Source organism: Piliocolobus tephrosceles, chromosome 18 (assembly GCF_002776525.5).
Source record: "Piliocolobus tephrosceles isolate RC106 chromosome 18, ASM277652v3, whole genome shotgun sequence".
Taxonomy (NCBI): Eukaryota; Metazoa; Chordata; class Mammalia; order Primates; family Cercopithecidae; genus Piliocolobus; species Piliocolobus tephrosceles.
Window position 1 is genome coordinate 35,698,804 of NC_045451.1, and position 13,390 is coordinate 35,712,193.

A 13,390-nucleotide genomic window follows, 5' to 3' on the forward strand; every position below is an offset into this window, starting at 1 on the left:
TTACACTGCTGTTTGGGGATAAGCATGGCACTTTTCCTAAGGTTCTCAGGAGGAATTGATGACTTTGGGAAGAGCCCTGATATGACTCAATACAATGGACTGGGGGGACATGAAGTAGGAGGGCTGCCTGCTGGCCTCATGGTGAAGGAGTCTGGGGTTGGGACTGGGGGCACTTTCAGTCCCAGGTTAGCGTAGAGGCGTCTGAAGATCCCTCCTGTTCTGGGATCTGGCTGGATCTGAGAGGCTATGCCTCAGGTCCATTCACCCCATGGCCCCGAGGCCCTCCACGCTGCATCTTTCTGTGTCTCCAGCAAACGTCTATGAGGTCCAGGTGATCACGGGGAATGTGCCCAAGGCTGGCACTGATGCCAACGTCTACCTGACTATCTACGGCGAGGAGTATGGGGACACAGGTGAACGACCCCTGAAGAAGTCAGACAAGTCCAACAAATTTGAGCAGGGGCAGGTAGGATGAGGGTCTCTGGCCCCTGGGTGGGTGCTGTAGGTGTGGTGCCCTCTGAGATTACCATGGCAGCCCATCCCAGCACAATGGCTGCTGTGTCTGGCAGTGTGACTTGTTCATCCCACCAGGTTTCATGGCAGTACTTCTTCAGTAACACTGATGTTTTGTGGGGGGTTATGAGAGAATTGCAGGCAGGGCCCCAGCACATAGAGCCCACAGGCCAGCTGACCAACAGGAACAAACAGATAATGGCGTTGTATGGCAGATGCTGGGGCACTCGGTAGGGATGCGGGGGTTCAAGAGGAAGTCCTCACCGCAAGATGGTGTCTTGGGGAAAACTGGGGGGAAGGAGCAACCTAAACTGGGCCTTGGCAGCTGAGCATGGTGTAGACATATAAAGGCGACAGTGGAAGATGTTCTCAGAAGGTGGAACCACATGAGCAAAGACATGGAGGTGGAAACGGGGAAGGCCAGTTTGGGACAGTGCGTCTCTTAGCTGAGCTGTGGTCAGTGCTGAGCCCCAGTGGATAAGCTTGGATAAGACCAATTTAGGGTATGGGGTGGGTGGGGTCATGAGAGGCTTAAGAGACAGGCTGAGAAGCCAGAACTGTATCCTAATGCATTGGGAATTCATGAAAAGAAATTCACATACCTTACTCCTCCAGGTGTAGTGGGAAAATCATGAAAAATAAAGCCATCATCTTTGTCCTTCAAGATTTTATAATATCCCCTGGCTAGAAAACTATCTCTTATCTCACCCTTCCCATTCCTGCCTCTACCCAAAGCCAAGTTCTCTCATTAACACAGATTTTTAAAAATGAACTAAATTAATTAACATATTTCTGGGCTCATTGCTTGATTTATTTCAGGGGCCCCCTGCTTTTTCTTTAAAGAATCTTCCCCATGACCTGAGGATGTAGTTTATTTCTGTGTTTCAGTGTTTTCCTCTAAAAATTTTAGCCACGTATTTCTGGATTAGGAAAAAATTTCTATAGAGGACTACATAAGTGGTACAACTGATAAAATTTGCACATGGACTGTATATTAGATAATAGCATTGTGTTGATGTTAAGTTTTCTGAATTGGATCATTCTAGTGTGATTATATGAGAATATCCTTGTTCTTAGGAAATCCAGGTTGAAGAATTTAGGGAAGAAGAATCATGGTATCTACCACTTACTTTCAAATGATTTAGAAAAACATAGAGCAAGAGAGAGAGTGCAAGAGAGATGACATAGAGTGAGAAAGCAAATGTTACAAATAAGTGCGGAATCTAAATGAAGGTATATGAACTTTCATCATACTATTTCTGAAAGTTTTCTGTAGATTCAAAAAAGTTATATCCAAGAAGACCCCATTTACTTATAGGGTCCTGGTGTGGTCTGCTTCCTACCGCACATAGAATAGTGTGTGCATTCACACGGTGTGATCCACATGGCCCTCTTCACATCTAAACAGTGGGCAAATCTGTCTTCAGTTTCTGTCAATCACTTTGGATTTGCACAGCACCAGCTCATAGCAGGTACTTAATACAAATATGTGATTGAAGCAGATTATGCACACACCTGCACACATAGCAGAGGGTTTCAGTGCACCCCCCTCTCCTGCACACAAAACACCTACCACAAATGTGGGCATCCAGCCAACCTATCTTCTCATCTGCTTCTCAAGGTCACCTTCACTCTTCCTCTCCTCTTTCCACCTTCCTGGACATAATGAGAGTGAGATCACCTGGCAGGGACAATTTAGGGAAATAATCGTGCAGGCCAAACACCAGACTACTAAGTGACATTTTCCATCATCCCCACAGTCGCTTTGGGTCTCACCATTGGCCTCTGCCTGGCTGCCCTGGTCCTTGGGAGGGTGGAGCTGATGGACAGGTGGGGAGGGGTAGGTCTTACCCCACTGAGTGTTCCCTGGCCCTTCACAGACAGACACCTTCACCATCTATGCCATTGACCTGGGGGCCCTGACCAAGATTCGGATTCGCCACGACAACACAGGCAACAGAGCAGGCTGGTTCCTGGACAGAATAGACATTACTGACATGAACAACGAGATCACGTGAGTGGGGCGGGGGTCAGGGAGGGGTCTTGCTCTGAGGGAGGCCATGTCTGCCTGTCTGAGGTAGTCCTGGAAGAAGACTGGGGGGTGGGCTGGCTGTGATGGCGGAGGGTGAGGGTGGGCTGGGTGACACCTGAGGGTGAGGTAGATTGGCTGTGACATCCAAAAGTAAGGGTGGACTGGGAGACACCTGAGAGTGAGGGTGGGTGGGTATGAGGGTGAGGGTGGGCTGGGGGTCATGTCTGAGGCTGAGGGTGAGCTGGGTTATGCCTGAGGGTGTGGGTGAGCTGGGTGTGACGTTGGAGAGTGAGGTGGATTGGCTGTGACGTCGGAGGGTGAGGGTGGACTATCTGTGACATTGAAAAGTAAGGGTGGACTGGGTGACATCCGAAAATGAAGGTGGGTGGTTATGAAGGTGAGCGTGGGCTGGTGGTGATGTCTGAGGCTGAGAGTGAGCTGGGTGACGTCGGAGGGTGAGGGTGGGCTGGCTGTGACACTAGAAGGTCAGAGTGGACTGGCTGTGACATCAGAGGGTGAGGGTGGACTGGGTGACATCTGAGAATGAGGGTGGGCAGGTATGAGGGTGAGGGTGGGCTGGCTGTGATGTCTGAAGCTGAGGGTGGGCTGGCTGTGACACTGGAGGGTGAGGGTGGGCTGGCTGTGACGTCAGAGTGTGAGGGTGGACTGGGTGACATCTGAGAATGAAGGTGGCCGGGTATGAGGTTGAGGGTGGGCTGGCTGTGATGTCTGAGGCTGAGGGTGGGCTGGGTGACATCTGAGGGTGAGGGTAGGCTGTCTGTGTCGCCTGTCATGGCCACCAGAGTAGGTTTGCCCGTGTTGCAGGTTGGATGGGCATTGCCTCTCTCCCTCTTCTCTCATTGGCAGCCCTCAGTATCACCTGCTCTGTGAGATGACAGTCCGGTAGATCTCCCAGACCAGCAACTCTTGAGGTCCATCTGTTCAGAGATACAGGATTTCTAATCCCTACCAGACCCTCCTTGGTCCAGTCTCCATGCCCAGGCATAGCTCACCCACAAGCCTCTCCAAGTATAAAGCAACTTCTAGTACATTCTTTTAATATTGTATACCAGGGGTCAGCAAACATTTTGTGTAAAGACCAGATAGTAAATATTTTAGGTTTTGCAGGCATTTGGGCTCTGGAACAACAGCTTTGCTGATGCAACACAAAAGCAGTCATAGATGATACCTAAATGATTGGGCATGGCTGTGTCGTTTTGACATGTGAAAATTATATGAATTTCAAATATCAGTGTCCAATAAAATGTTATGGACACTGAAATTTGAAATTCATATAATTTTCACATATCTAAAAATATTATCCTTCCTTAGATTTTTCCTCCAGCCATTTAAAAATGTAAATTCATGCATAGCTTATGGATGTTCACAAGCAGCATAGGCCTGATTAGGCTTGAAGGCCATAGTTTGCTGACCCCTGCTGGAGGCTCACAGCTGCCACATGAGCTGGGTTGGGAAGGGAGTGTTTTATCTTCCCATAGATCCACACCCCAGGGAGGTAAAACCATAGCCCCGGAATCAGTCAGTGCCACGGCCAGGACCAGAACTCCAGACTGTCCATGTTGAATTGGATGTGTTTTCCATTAGGCCACGTTGCCCCTTGGGTGTAAGGGGCCCAGTGGCAAGAGAAAGGAGAGAAGTCCTCTTGTATGAGTGGGGTGGGACAGAGAAGAAAGCATAAGTGATCCTGAGTGGGTTTTGGGGCTGCTGAGGGCCTGCCAGTGCCTAGAATTTAGTGAGTTCCCAGTAATTAACAAATATTTGTTGAATTAAATCAACTTCCCAGCCAATAACCTTGCTTGAATTAAATCAACTTCCCAGCCCATAGTCTTGTTGGGCTCCCCTCTGTGCAGGACAGGGGGTGACAGGGTTCTCCCATCTCCCACCCCACCCTACTCTACCAGCCCGAGGGAACACTGAGCCACAGCTCACGGATAGCCCATTGTCATGGTTTTTTGTGAGATAATTGTGACACCACCTGAAGGCCATAGGACAGCCCCGTGGCTGGGAGCCAGGGTCCTGACCTGGGGTCTGACCTCTGCCAGAAACTTGTCAGGTCACCCTGGACAAGTCATGCCATCTTTATGGGCTTTTGTTTCCTCTACTGATAAATGGGCTTCATGTTGCCAGCCTAACTTCTTAAGATGTTCTGAAAATCCAAGGCATTTAAGCTTGGAAAGGAAAAGATGCCGCAGAACGGTGAGGCTGGGGACAAACTGAACATCCCCGGCTTCTTCTTGAGGCTCCATCAGGGTTAGTAATTCTCTGCCACTGATTTGGCATTTCTGGGCTAGCCCAACAATTTAAACATGATTATAGCTTTATAATCTATTGTAATGCCTGTCAGTACTTGTCCCCCTTCATTATTCTTTAAAAATATTAGCTATTCTTGCCTTTTTCAAATCAAGACATTAAGTGATTTGAAAAAAGAAATCCTCTTGGAATTTTGATTGTTATGCCATTAAGTGTATGTGTAGAGAATTGCATATTTAGAATAAGTACTACTCCCCGGTACACTTTTCCATTTATCCAGCTGTTTATGTACCTCAGTAATGCTTTACAATTTCCTACACATAACTGCTACACATTCTTGTCAAGTTTATTCTCAGGTATATTATATTTTATTGCTCTTGTGAATAGAGTCTTCTCATTACTCTTCTTTTCCCCCCTCCCTTTGTCTTCTTCCTTCCTCCCTTCACTCTCCCCTTCCCTCATCTCCTCCTCTTCTCTCCCCATCCCTTTCTGTTGGCATGGCTAGTTGACAGTCCTTGCTTCCTTTGCTATTGAAGTAGCAGTCCGTCAGAGCTCTGTGATGAGCTGGCCTTAACAATCTTCAAGCCAAGAGAAACTACCCAAAGCCTACTGGGGGAGCTAGACAAAAAATTATAGAAGTTCAGAAGAAACCGAATCAGAATAGTGAATCTCCCCTTTCTTGGAGAGACATCACCTTTTCTGTCAATACCTAGGGCCTTCCCCAGGCTCTCCATGACCTTTATGAGCTCAGAAATAAGGCTTTTGCAGCCAAAAGGATTTGAGAACACTCACATCTCCCTTACTGTTGACATGTCCAGTCAACATCCTGCATGCAGACTAGACCTCTTGGATGCCTCTCTGCCACTCGTGCCCTGTCCCCAGTCCATTGGCTTTAACCTGTTGGGCCTTCCATCAGAAGAGCATGAGTCCGACCTCATCCCCTCTATCTTCACCATCCCCCGCCCCCCACCCCCCGATCGAAGCTTCCTGACCTGCACCCTGCTTGCCCAAGGCCCTTCTGTTGACTACAGCAGCCCAGTGACCAGGATCACGCTGCTCCTCTGCTCCAAATTCTACAGAAGCTCCTGGTCACTCAGAGTCAAAGCCAAAGCATGTTTGGTGGCCTGCTCGGCCTGCACGTCTGCTCTATGCCCCTCATGTCTCTATTCTGGTTCCCCCTTGCTCACTCCTTGCTGTTCCTTGAACCCAACAGACATGGTCCCACCTCAAGGCCTTTGCATTTGCTGTCCACACTCCCTAGGAGTCCTTCCCCCAGTGGCTCCCTGTCATGCTTTCTTCAGGCAGGCCTCTGCTCAAATGTCACCTTCTCAGTGAGGCCTAGCATACCCCCTTCCCCTCATTTCTCTTTCTCTGTTTATTTCTCTTTATATCAGCTTATCATCTGACCTACTATGAGCTGGTGTATTTAGGCGCTGCTCATCTCCCCACAATAGAATGTAAGTTCCATGTCATTAATGACCTCATTTGTTTCATTTACTGCTGTGTCCACCCCAGTACCTAGAAGAGTGTCTGGCACACTGCAGGCATACCATAAATACTTACTAAATACACTAATGAATAAAAATGATGGTTAATTTGTTGATTTATTCATTAATTTGACAAACACATGCCATGCTAAGTGCTGGGAGTTAAATAGCTCCTCAGATATGACTCTGTTTTTGAAGAAAGGAACTGTGATGGTCTAGGAAGCTGGTGATTTAGGTTTAAGTACTTTAACCTAAATCCACTCTTATGTGGCCTATGGAAGTCCTCTGAGCCTCAGGCCTTCCATCCGTACAACGGGCATAATAAACCTCACCCATGAAATCATCATGAGGACTAGATGAGAAAATGTGTTTAGGGGTCCAGCATCCTGCCTGATCCCAGTGCGACACAACAGTGCTTCTTTCCCCTTGGCAATGAGAATCCAATTAGTTAACATGGAAAAGTGGCTTGACAGCTGGGAAAGGCTGCAGGAATGTGGGATTATTCTTAAGGAGCTAGCACTGTTACCAAGTGAAGGAGATAAAACACAGGGGACTATAAGGCACAGTGACAGTGGTGGTTGTCTCAGGGGTGACCTCAGGGAGAGGAGGGAGTCGTGGGTGGGGGCATCTTCGGGACGAGATGGCATCTGAGATGGGCCTTCATGAGCAGCAGCCTTGGATGTTCGGTGCTTGGGAAAAAGAACATTAGAAATGGTTGGAAAAAAATGTGATGCAGGTGGCACAGAATTAGGCAATTGAGGGGCACACACAGAAAGGAATTAGTAATTCTGTTTGTCTGGTACATATGGGACGTGAAGGGGTGGGAAACAGGAAAAAATGGAAAGGGAGGCTGGAGAGGAGCAGATGAGGGCATTCAAAGCCATGCTGAGGAGCTTGAAAACACACCCAGGCTTTTGGTCGGCCAGATTTCACAAAGAGGAAGCCAGAAGCAGGAGAAAGCCAACTGGGATCAGGCACTGGTGGGAGATGCTGGCCTGAGCAGAAGGGATTGGGAGAGGATATAAAGCCATGGAGGCCTTGGTTCCCTGCAGAGTCACCCCAAGGGAGAGCTCCGTGCAGTCCAGGGGCTGTGCTGTCCCGGTGGGAGATGGCAGTCTGGGTCTCAGCAGAACTGCTCCTAGCCCACCTGAGCTCAGAGGCTGTTTGGAGAGCAGAGGAGCCTAAGATGGTCAAAACACAGGGAGGAGGGGGTTAGGGGTACAAGTTTATTGATCTGCAGTTCAATTGCCCAAAAGAAAATGCTCTTATTTCTAAATGGAAGATATTTGAGGTCCTTTATAGGAGTCCCAGGCTGGCAAAAAGTGATCAAGATTATATGAGAAAGCCTGTTTAGTGCTGGTTTGCAACTGTGGGCTATGAATGGTTTTTTGTTTGTTCGTTTGTTTTTGTTTTTATGCCTCAAGTGAGTTGGATTTTTAAAAAAAATTTGTGTTGGAAAACACATAACATACAATTTATTACCTTAACCATTTTTAAGCGTACAGTTCAATAGTGTTAAGTGTATTCACATTGTTGTGTGTCAGATCTCCAGATTTTTCTCATCTTGCATGACTGAAACTATACCCATTAAACAATTATTCCCCTTTTCCACCTCCCCTCAGCCCCTGGTAACCACCATTCCACTTTTTGTCTCTGTGACTTTGAGTACTCTAGGGACCTCGTAGAAATGGAATCCTACAGAATTTGTCTTTTTGTATCTGGCTTGTTTCACTCAGCTTGATGTCCTCAAGCTTCATCCATGTTGTAGCATGTGACAGGATTTCCTTCCTCTTTAAGGCTGAATTACATTTCATTGTATGTATGTACTGTAACCTTTTTAGATGGATTTGAATGGCGTGTCCCGGATCTGAGGTCTCCCTTGGGTCAACCTGGGCTCTGCCCACAGCCTCATGTCCCTTTGGTAAAGGACTACACTGGTCCAGGCTTTTTACAAAATTATGAAATCAGGAAATTTTATGTTTGAACTCCTCCTGCCTTCTCTAGCCTGAGGCCCTGCTCCTTGGCCACTCTGAAAAAAAAATGACAGTTTACAAAGGCACTAGGTTGATACTTTTTATTAATAGTGGTGTCACATTTAGAATAAGAAGAGGCTAGTCTTTCCTTCCCTCCTTTGTGCTGCTCAGACAGTTCCTGGAGTCTAAGGTTTGCCACCACCTTAGGCAAAAGGATACTAGAACAAAGAAAGTGCATCTTCAAGGAAAGAGTGGTGGCTAATTGAGAAACTTAGGAGTTATCTCAGGAAATTTGAAAAAGGTGATGAGAAAGATTTACCCCCAGAGGACAAAATGCCTTTCAATTCTATTGATATTATGAGTGCCTTGTATGCCAGGGGCTGTGGATATTACAATGAGTAAGCAGACTCTGCATTCATGGGGTCATAGTTTTCCCAGTAGGAGGAACAGACAAATATACTCCCTGAGCAAACTCTTCCATCCTTATCAGTTCAATTACCACTTATTTGAGACTAATGCTCAAGTTGTATCAGTCAGAATAGGCTAGGTTCTGCTAAGTAACAAACAGGCCTAAAATGTCAGTGGCCTAACACAACAAAAATTTATTTCTCACTTATATGTCTGATGTAGGGTATCAGGGAACTTTGCTCAGCATGTTCACTCAGGGACCCTGGTTGATGGAAACTTTTCCTCAACATATGCTTCTGTAATCATCCTTATAGTGGAAAACTGATTTGGCAGATCACACACTGACCCTTAAAAATCCCTTACAGCCCAGGGATTCCATGTATATTAACAAATAACCTAAAAATTCAGCGTCCTTCAGCATCAAAAGCTATGAGCCTCTAATGTTTGGGTTTCAGGATACATGACAGAAATGGTGGGATATTTGGGAGTATGTTGTCTTGAATTAGGGCATCTTTGTTAAGTTGCTTAATCATTGGCTCTATTACTTTGTCACCCTGTCTGAATTTATTGGCTTGTTGATTAAATGAGATTGTGCTACTTTCCTTTTTCTTTCAATACTCTAGCTAGCTGCATTTTTAAGATCTATGATAAAGTCTAATGCACTCAGTTTCAAAGACAAAGAGGCAAATGCCATAAAAAAGGCTGGAAATATGTTTAGTGTCCTGAGTTTCATCCACATTTGATGTGATATTCTATGTTTTCTCTACCTCTGTTCCCATCCCTGAAACAAAGATTTATGTTTTAATTGATGGCCTAGGGGGGTCCTATAAGATCCTTAATAATTAAAGATAGATGCCATTCTTGAATGTTATTTTATGTGGCAAATATGTTGGGTGGGATTTCCGGAAGGGATTGAACAAAAAGTTGTTAAAGATTTTTCCCTTACATTTTATCAAACAAAAATTGTCCTCTGGAATCTCCCATTCCTCCAGGGATCCTAGAGGTCCCAGAATGTTGAGACAGAAAAGACCTTCCAGGTCATCTCACCCAGCCTTCTGGGTGGTACAGTTTAATCCCTAGGATCTCACAGCTTTGTTAGGGGCAGAGGAGGGAAACAAATCCGGAATTCCTGAGTTCCAGATCCATGGTTTTCTCATTACACCACTCTGCCAGGATTTACTCACACTTGATGTTGTCCAGACTTTAGTTTATAAACAAAATGGGAAATTCTGTATGAAATTATTTACGTTGTACGACACTCAAATTTGCACTCTCCTCGTTCAATTTTTTGCTTTCAAGTGGAGTTTATACTTTTAACAGTTTCGAGCTTTTGGTTCAATGCTCAGTTTCAACCTCCTGCTTACTGAAGCCCTTACTCTTCCCTTCCATCATCCTTGTTTAGGAATGTGGAGAGCTTATCTGGCTCAGAACACCTGCATTCCTCTCATCTCCTGTGTTCACTAAAAATCCCCTGCCTGGTCCCCTCCCGGTATCCAGAAGCCTGGTTGAGCAAGATGTATTCCTGGAGGAGGAAGAGGTAGGAGTCAGTAGGCCTGGTGTCCTAAATCTTCATGTGTGCTTGTTGGCACTGTGGGGATAGAAGCTGAACGCCCAGCACTCAGGCCATACCTGACTTCTGCTTTGGTTCTGTTGGTACAAGGAGCAGGTTCTGAGAGGAGATGTGCTGCTCTCTACAGTAGTGAGCATGCTGAGGGGCATTTAAAGTCATGATGCAAGTATCTCAGGGACAATGGAGATTTTGCTCCAGGAAATCCACTCTCTGTGCATTTTCTCTTTGTATGCATGGGAGGGCTTGTATCTTTTCTTTCTGTCTTTGACTTTTTTTCTGTCCCTCCCTGGCTTTTTCTTTGTGTGTGTCTCTCGCTCTGTACTTGTCCTCCGCCAACTTCCTACACGCTCTATCTCCTCCTCTGCTCTGACTCCACTTCTTTCTTTATTTCTATCTCTCTTCCTTAATTGGCCATAATTTATAACTATAACCTATTATTCATGAGTTATTTGATTGGATAAAATGTTAACTCTTCTATTCATACATTTAAAGGCTAAGAAGCAGAACAGTATGCATTTTTCTCTTAAACACTAATTTAATGGTAGTTTAGTTCATATTGCCCCAGGTTGAGCTCCTTTAAATCCATGCCATCAGTATAACATTGCCCCCCTCCCCACCCCATCTGAGCCCATTGACTGAGATTTCACTCTCTGGTTCTGCTCCTCTAACATTTTGATACTTGGAGGCAATGAAGACTCTAGGAAAATGTGGGGACTCAGGCAGGGATGGGATCTTTGGCCTAAGGTGCTCCCACCTCTCCAGGCTTTGAGCAGTCCCTGAGTGGCCCTTGTGCATCAGGGCAGGGGCGGGGAAGGGGCATAAAGAGGGTGGAATGGCCCCCAACTTAGAGATAGGCTGAATTCTGAGACCTTTTGTTTTATCCTGGGAGCTTAGTGGCCAGAGAGGAGCTTCCCAGACCACAGCGTCCAGAAGCCCCAGGCATGAGCCAAGGAGAATGAAAGGGAAGGGAAGTCACAAGAGCAACAACAGCAGTAGCAATGCTTACTGAGAGCCTATGTTGAGCCAGGCTTTTTTATAAGCACTTTATAAGGTTAACACATGTAATCCTCACAACACCCTATGAAACAGACAATATTATGCTTATTTTATGGTACACTGAGGCACAGAGTAGGGTTGCCAGTTAAATTTGAATTTCAGATAAGCAATGAATAATGTTTTTGTACAAGCATGACCCAAATATTAGATAGAACACACTTAAACCATTATGCATTGTTTATCTAAAATCCAAATTTTAATAGGGATTTTTATAATTCTATTGGCTAAGTCTGGCAGCTCTAGCACAGAGAGATAAGGACACTTACTTAAGGTTGCACAACTATTAGTGGTAGAGCCAGAATTTAAACTTGGACAGTCTGACCCAGGGGAGAGTCCTTAATTACCCCCCATGCCTCCCATCCCTGGCCCTACCTTCACTCTGTCCAGGCACCTCCCTTGTGCTGGGTGTTACCTCCACACTGAGGGGTCTGACTCGGACCTCCCTTTCCTAGATGGACTCAGCAGTCTGCTATGCCGACTCCTCAGCCACACTCTGTGTACCTTCCGAAAGCATACATAACTGGCTCATTCCATTAAAATCCATTAGTTCAACACTTACGTATTGTGCACTGACTACATACAACCCTCTCGACTAAAATAGCCCTGGCTAGTAGATTCATTCTGGAAAGGGTTGGAACAGTCCCCATATGTCCCTCTCCTTCTAGATACTTCCATCTAATATGACCCTGATTGAGGCTCTGTGTGCTCCAGGCAGGTCACATAACCATTTTCAATGGGGTGTCTGGAGACAGTGTCCCCATGTTTGTTCTCTACCCCAGGCAAATGACTAATGAAACGATTCCCAGACTGGGTAGAATAGCAGGGCAATGCTGTCAGGGGCAGACAGGGGAGAGTTTGGGACCCCATAGAGGGCCTCTCATTCTCAGCCCATGACTGCTGCTCAGCCCATGACTGCTGCTAAGACCTTTCTAAGAGGACATTCCAATCTTTCTCTGTCCACCCCCACAGGTACTACTTTCCATGCCAACGTTGGCTGGCAGTGGAGGAGGATGATGGTCAGCTGTCCAGGGAGCTGTTGCCAGTGGATGAGTCCTATGTGCTGCCACAGAGCGAGGAGGGTGGGGGAGGCGGTGACAACAACCCTCTCGACAACCTGGCCCTGGAGCAGAAAGGTTTTCTAAACTAGAGCTGATTTCTTTCTCCAGTACCCCCTCCCTCTGCCTCTCCCTAACCCTAAGTCTCCATCTTCCTTCCCTTCCCAGTGGGCTCTGGGCACTTCCTCCCTGACAAGGCAGTATAAAGCACACACCTTAGGACCGAGTTATTGTCAGAAATGAAACTGAATGGATTGGAATCAAATTGAATGAATTGGAATGGAGTGGAATGGACCGAAATGGGATGATTGGAATGGAATAGATTGGAATGAAATTGAATGGAATGGGATGGATTGGAATGGAATGGAATGGGATGGAATGGAATGGTATGGAGTAGAGTGGAATGGAATGGAGTAGAGTGGAATGGAATGGAGTGGAGTGGGATGGAATGGAATGGAATGTGATGGGTTGGAATGGAATGGAATGTATTGAAATGGAATGGAATGCATTGAAGTGGAATGGAGTGGAGTGGAGTAGAATGGAGTGGAGTGGATTGGAATGGAATGGAATGGGATGGGTTGGAATGTAATGTATTGGGATGGAATGGAATGGAGTGGAGTGGAGTGGAGTAGAATGGAGTGGAGTGGAGTGGAGGAGAATGGAATGAGTGTAGCCACTTCTGGTTCAGTCTTTTGCCCTCCCCTATAGGCACTCAATGCATTTTTGTCAAGGGAAAGAATGAACAGTAATCTTCAAGAGTTCTATGATGCTCCCCTGAAACATGCATCCCTAAAACTCCTCCCAGCCAGGAGGAGTCAGAATGGGGCTCCTGGCTGCTGAACCTCTGACCCTTAAAGTCATTCCAAGACTCCCCTAACCACCCTATCAACTCTATTGATTGAAAGCTTTCTGTATAAGCTAGAGGCAGAGGACTCACCTCTCTACCCTCTGGAAGTTTCCAGAATAATGGTGACTGCAGAACAACATGTGCTGAAAAAAATGATTCCTAGAAATGACCAAGAGAA

The 13,390-nt window shown here is 46.2% G+C and overlaps 1 protein-coding gene across 3 annotated transcripts in view; it reads left to right on the forward strand.

The window, feature by feature from the left end:
* LOXHD1 (lipoxygenase homology domains 1) overlaps positions 1–13,390 on the forward strand; it is a 182,600-nt gene that overhangs the window by 98,595 nt on the left and 70,615 nt on the right. Inside the window, exons 1-4 of one of the 3 annotated variants that reach the window (XM_023207474.2) lie at positions 602–743; positions 1,832–1,985; positions 2,394–2,527; positions 12,280–12,443. In XM_023207474.2, coding sequence (XP_023063242.1) covers positions 2,511–2,527; positions 12,280–12,443 — 181 coding nt within the window. In that variant the 5' untranslated portion in view covers positions 602–743; positions 1,832–1,985; positions 2,394–2,510. Of the gene's footprint in view, positions 1–311; positions 467–601; positions 744–1,831; positions 1,986–2,393; positions 2,528–3,118; positions 3,201–12,279; positions 12,444–13,390 lie in introns of those variants that run through there. The other 2 variants (XM_023207473.1, XM_023207475.1) reach the window with 2 other exon arrangements.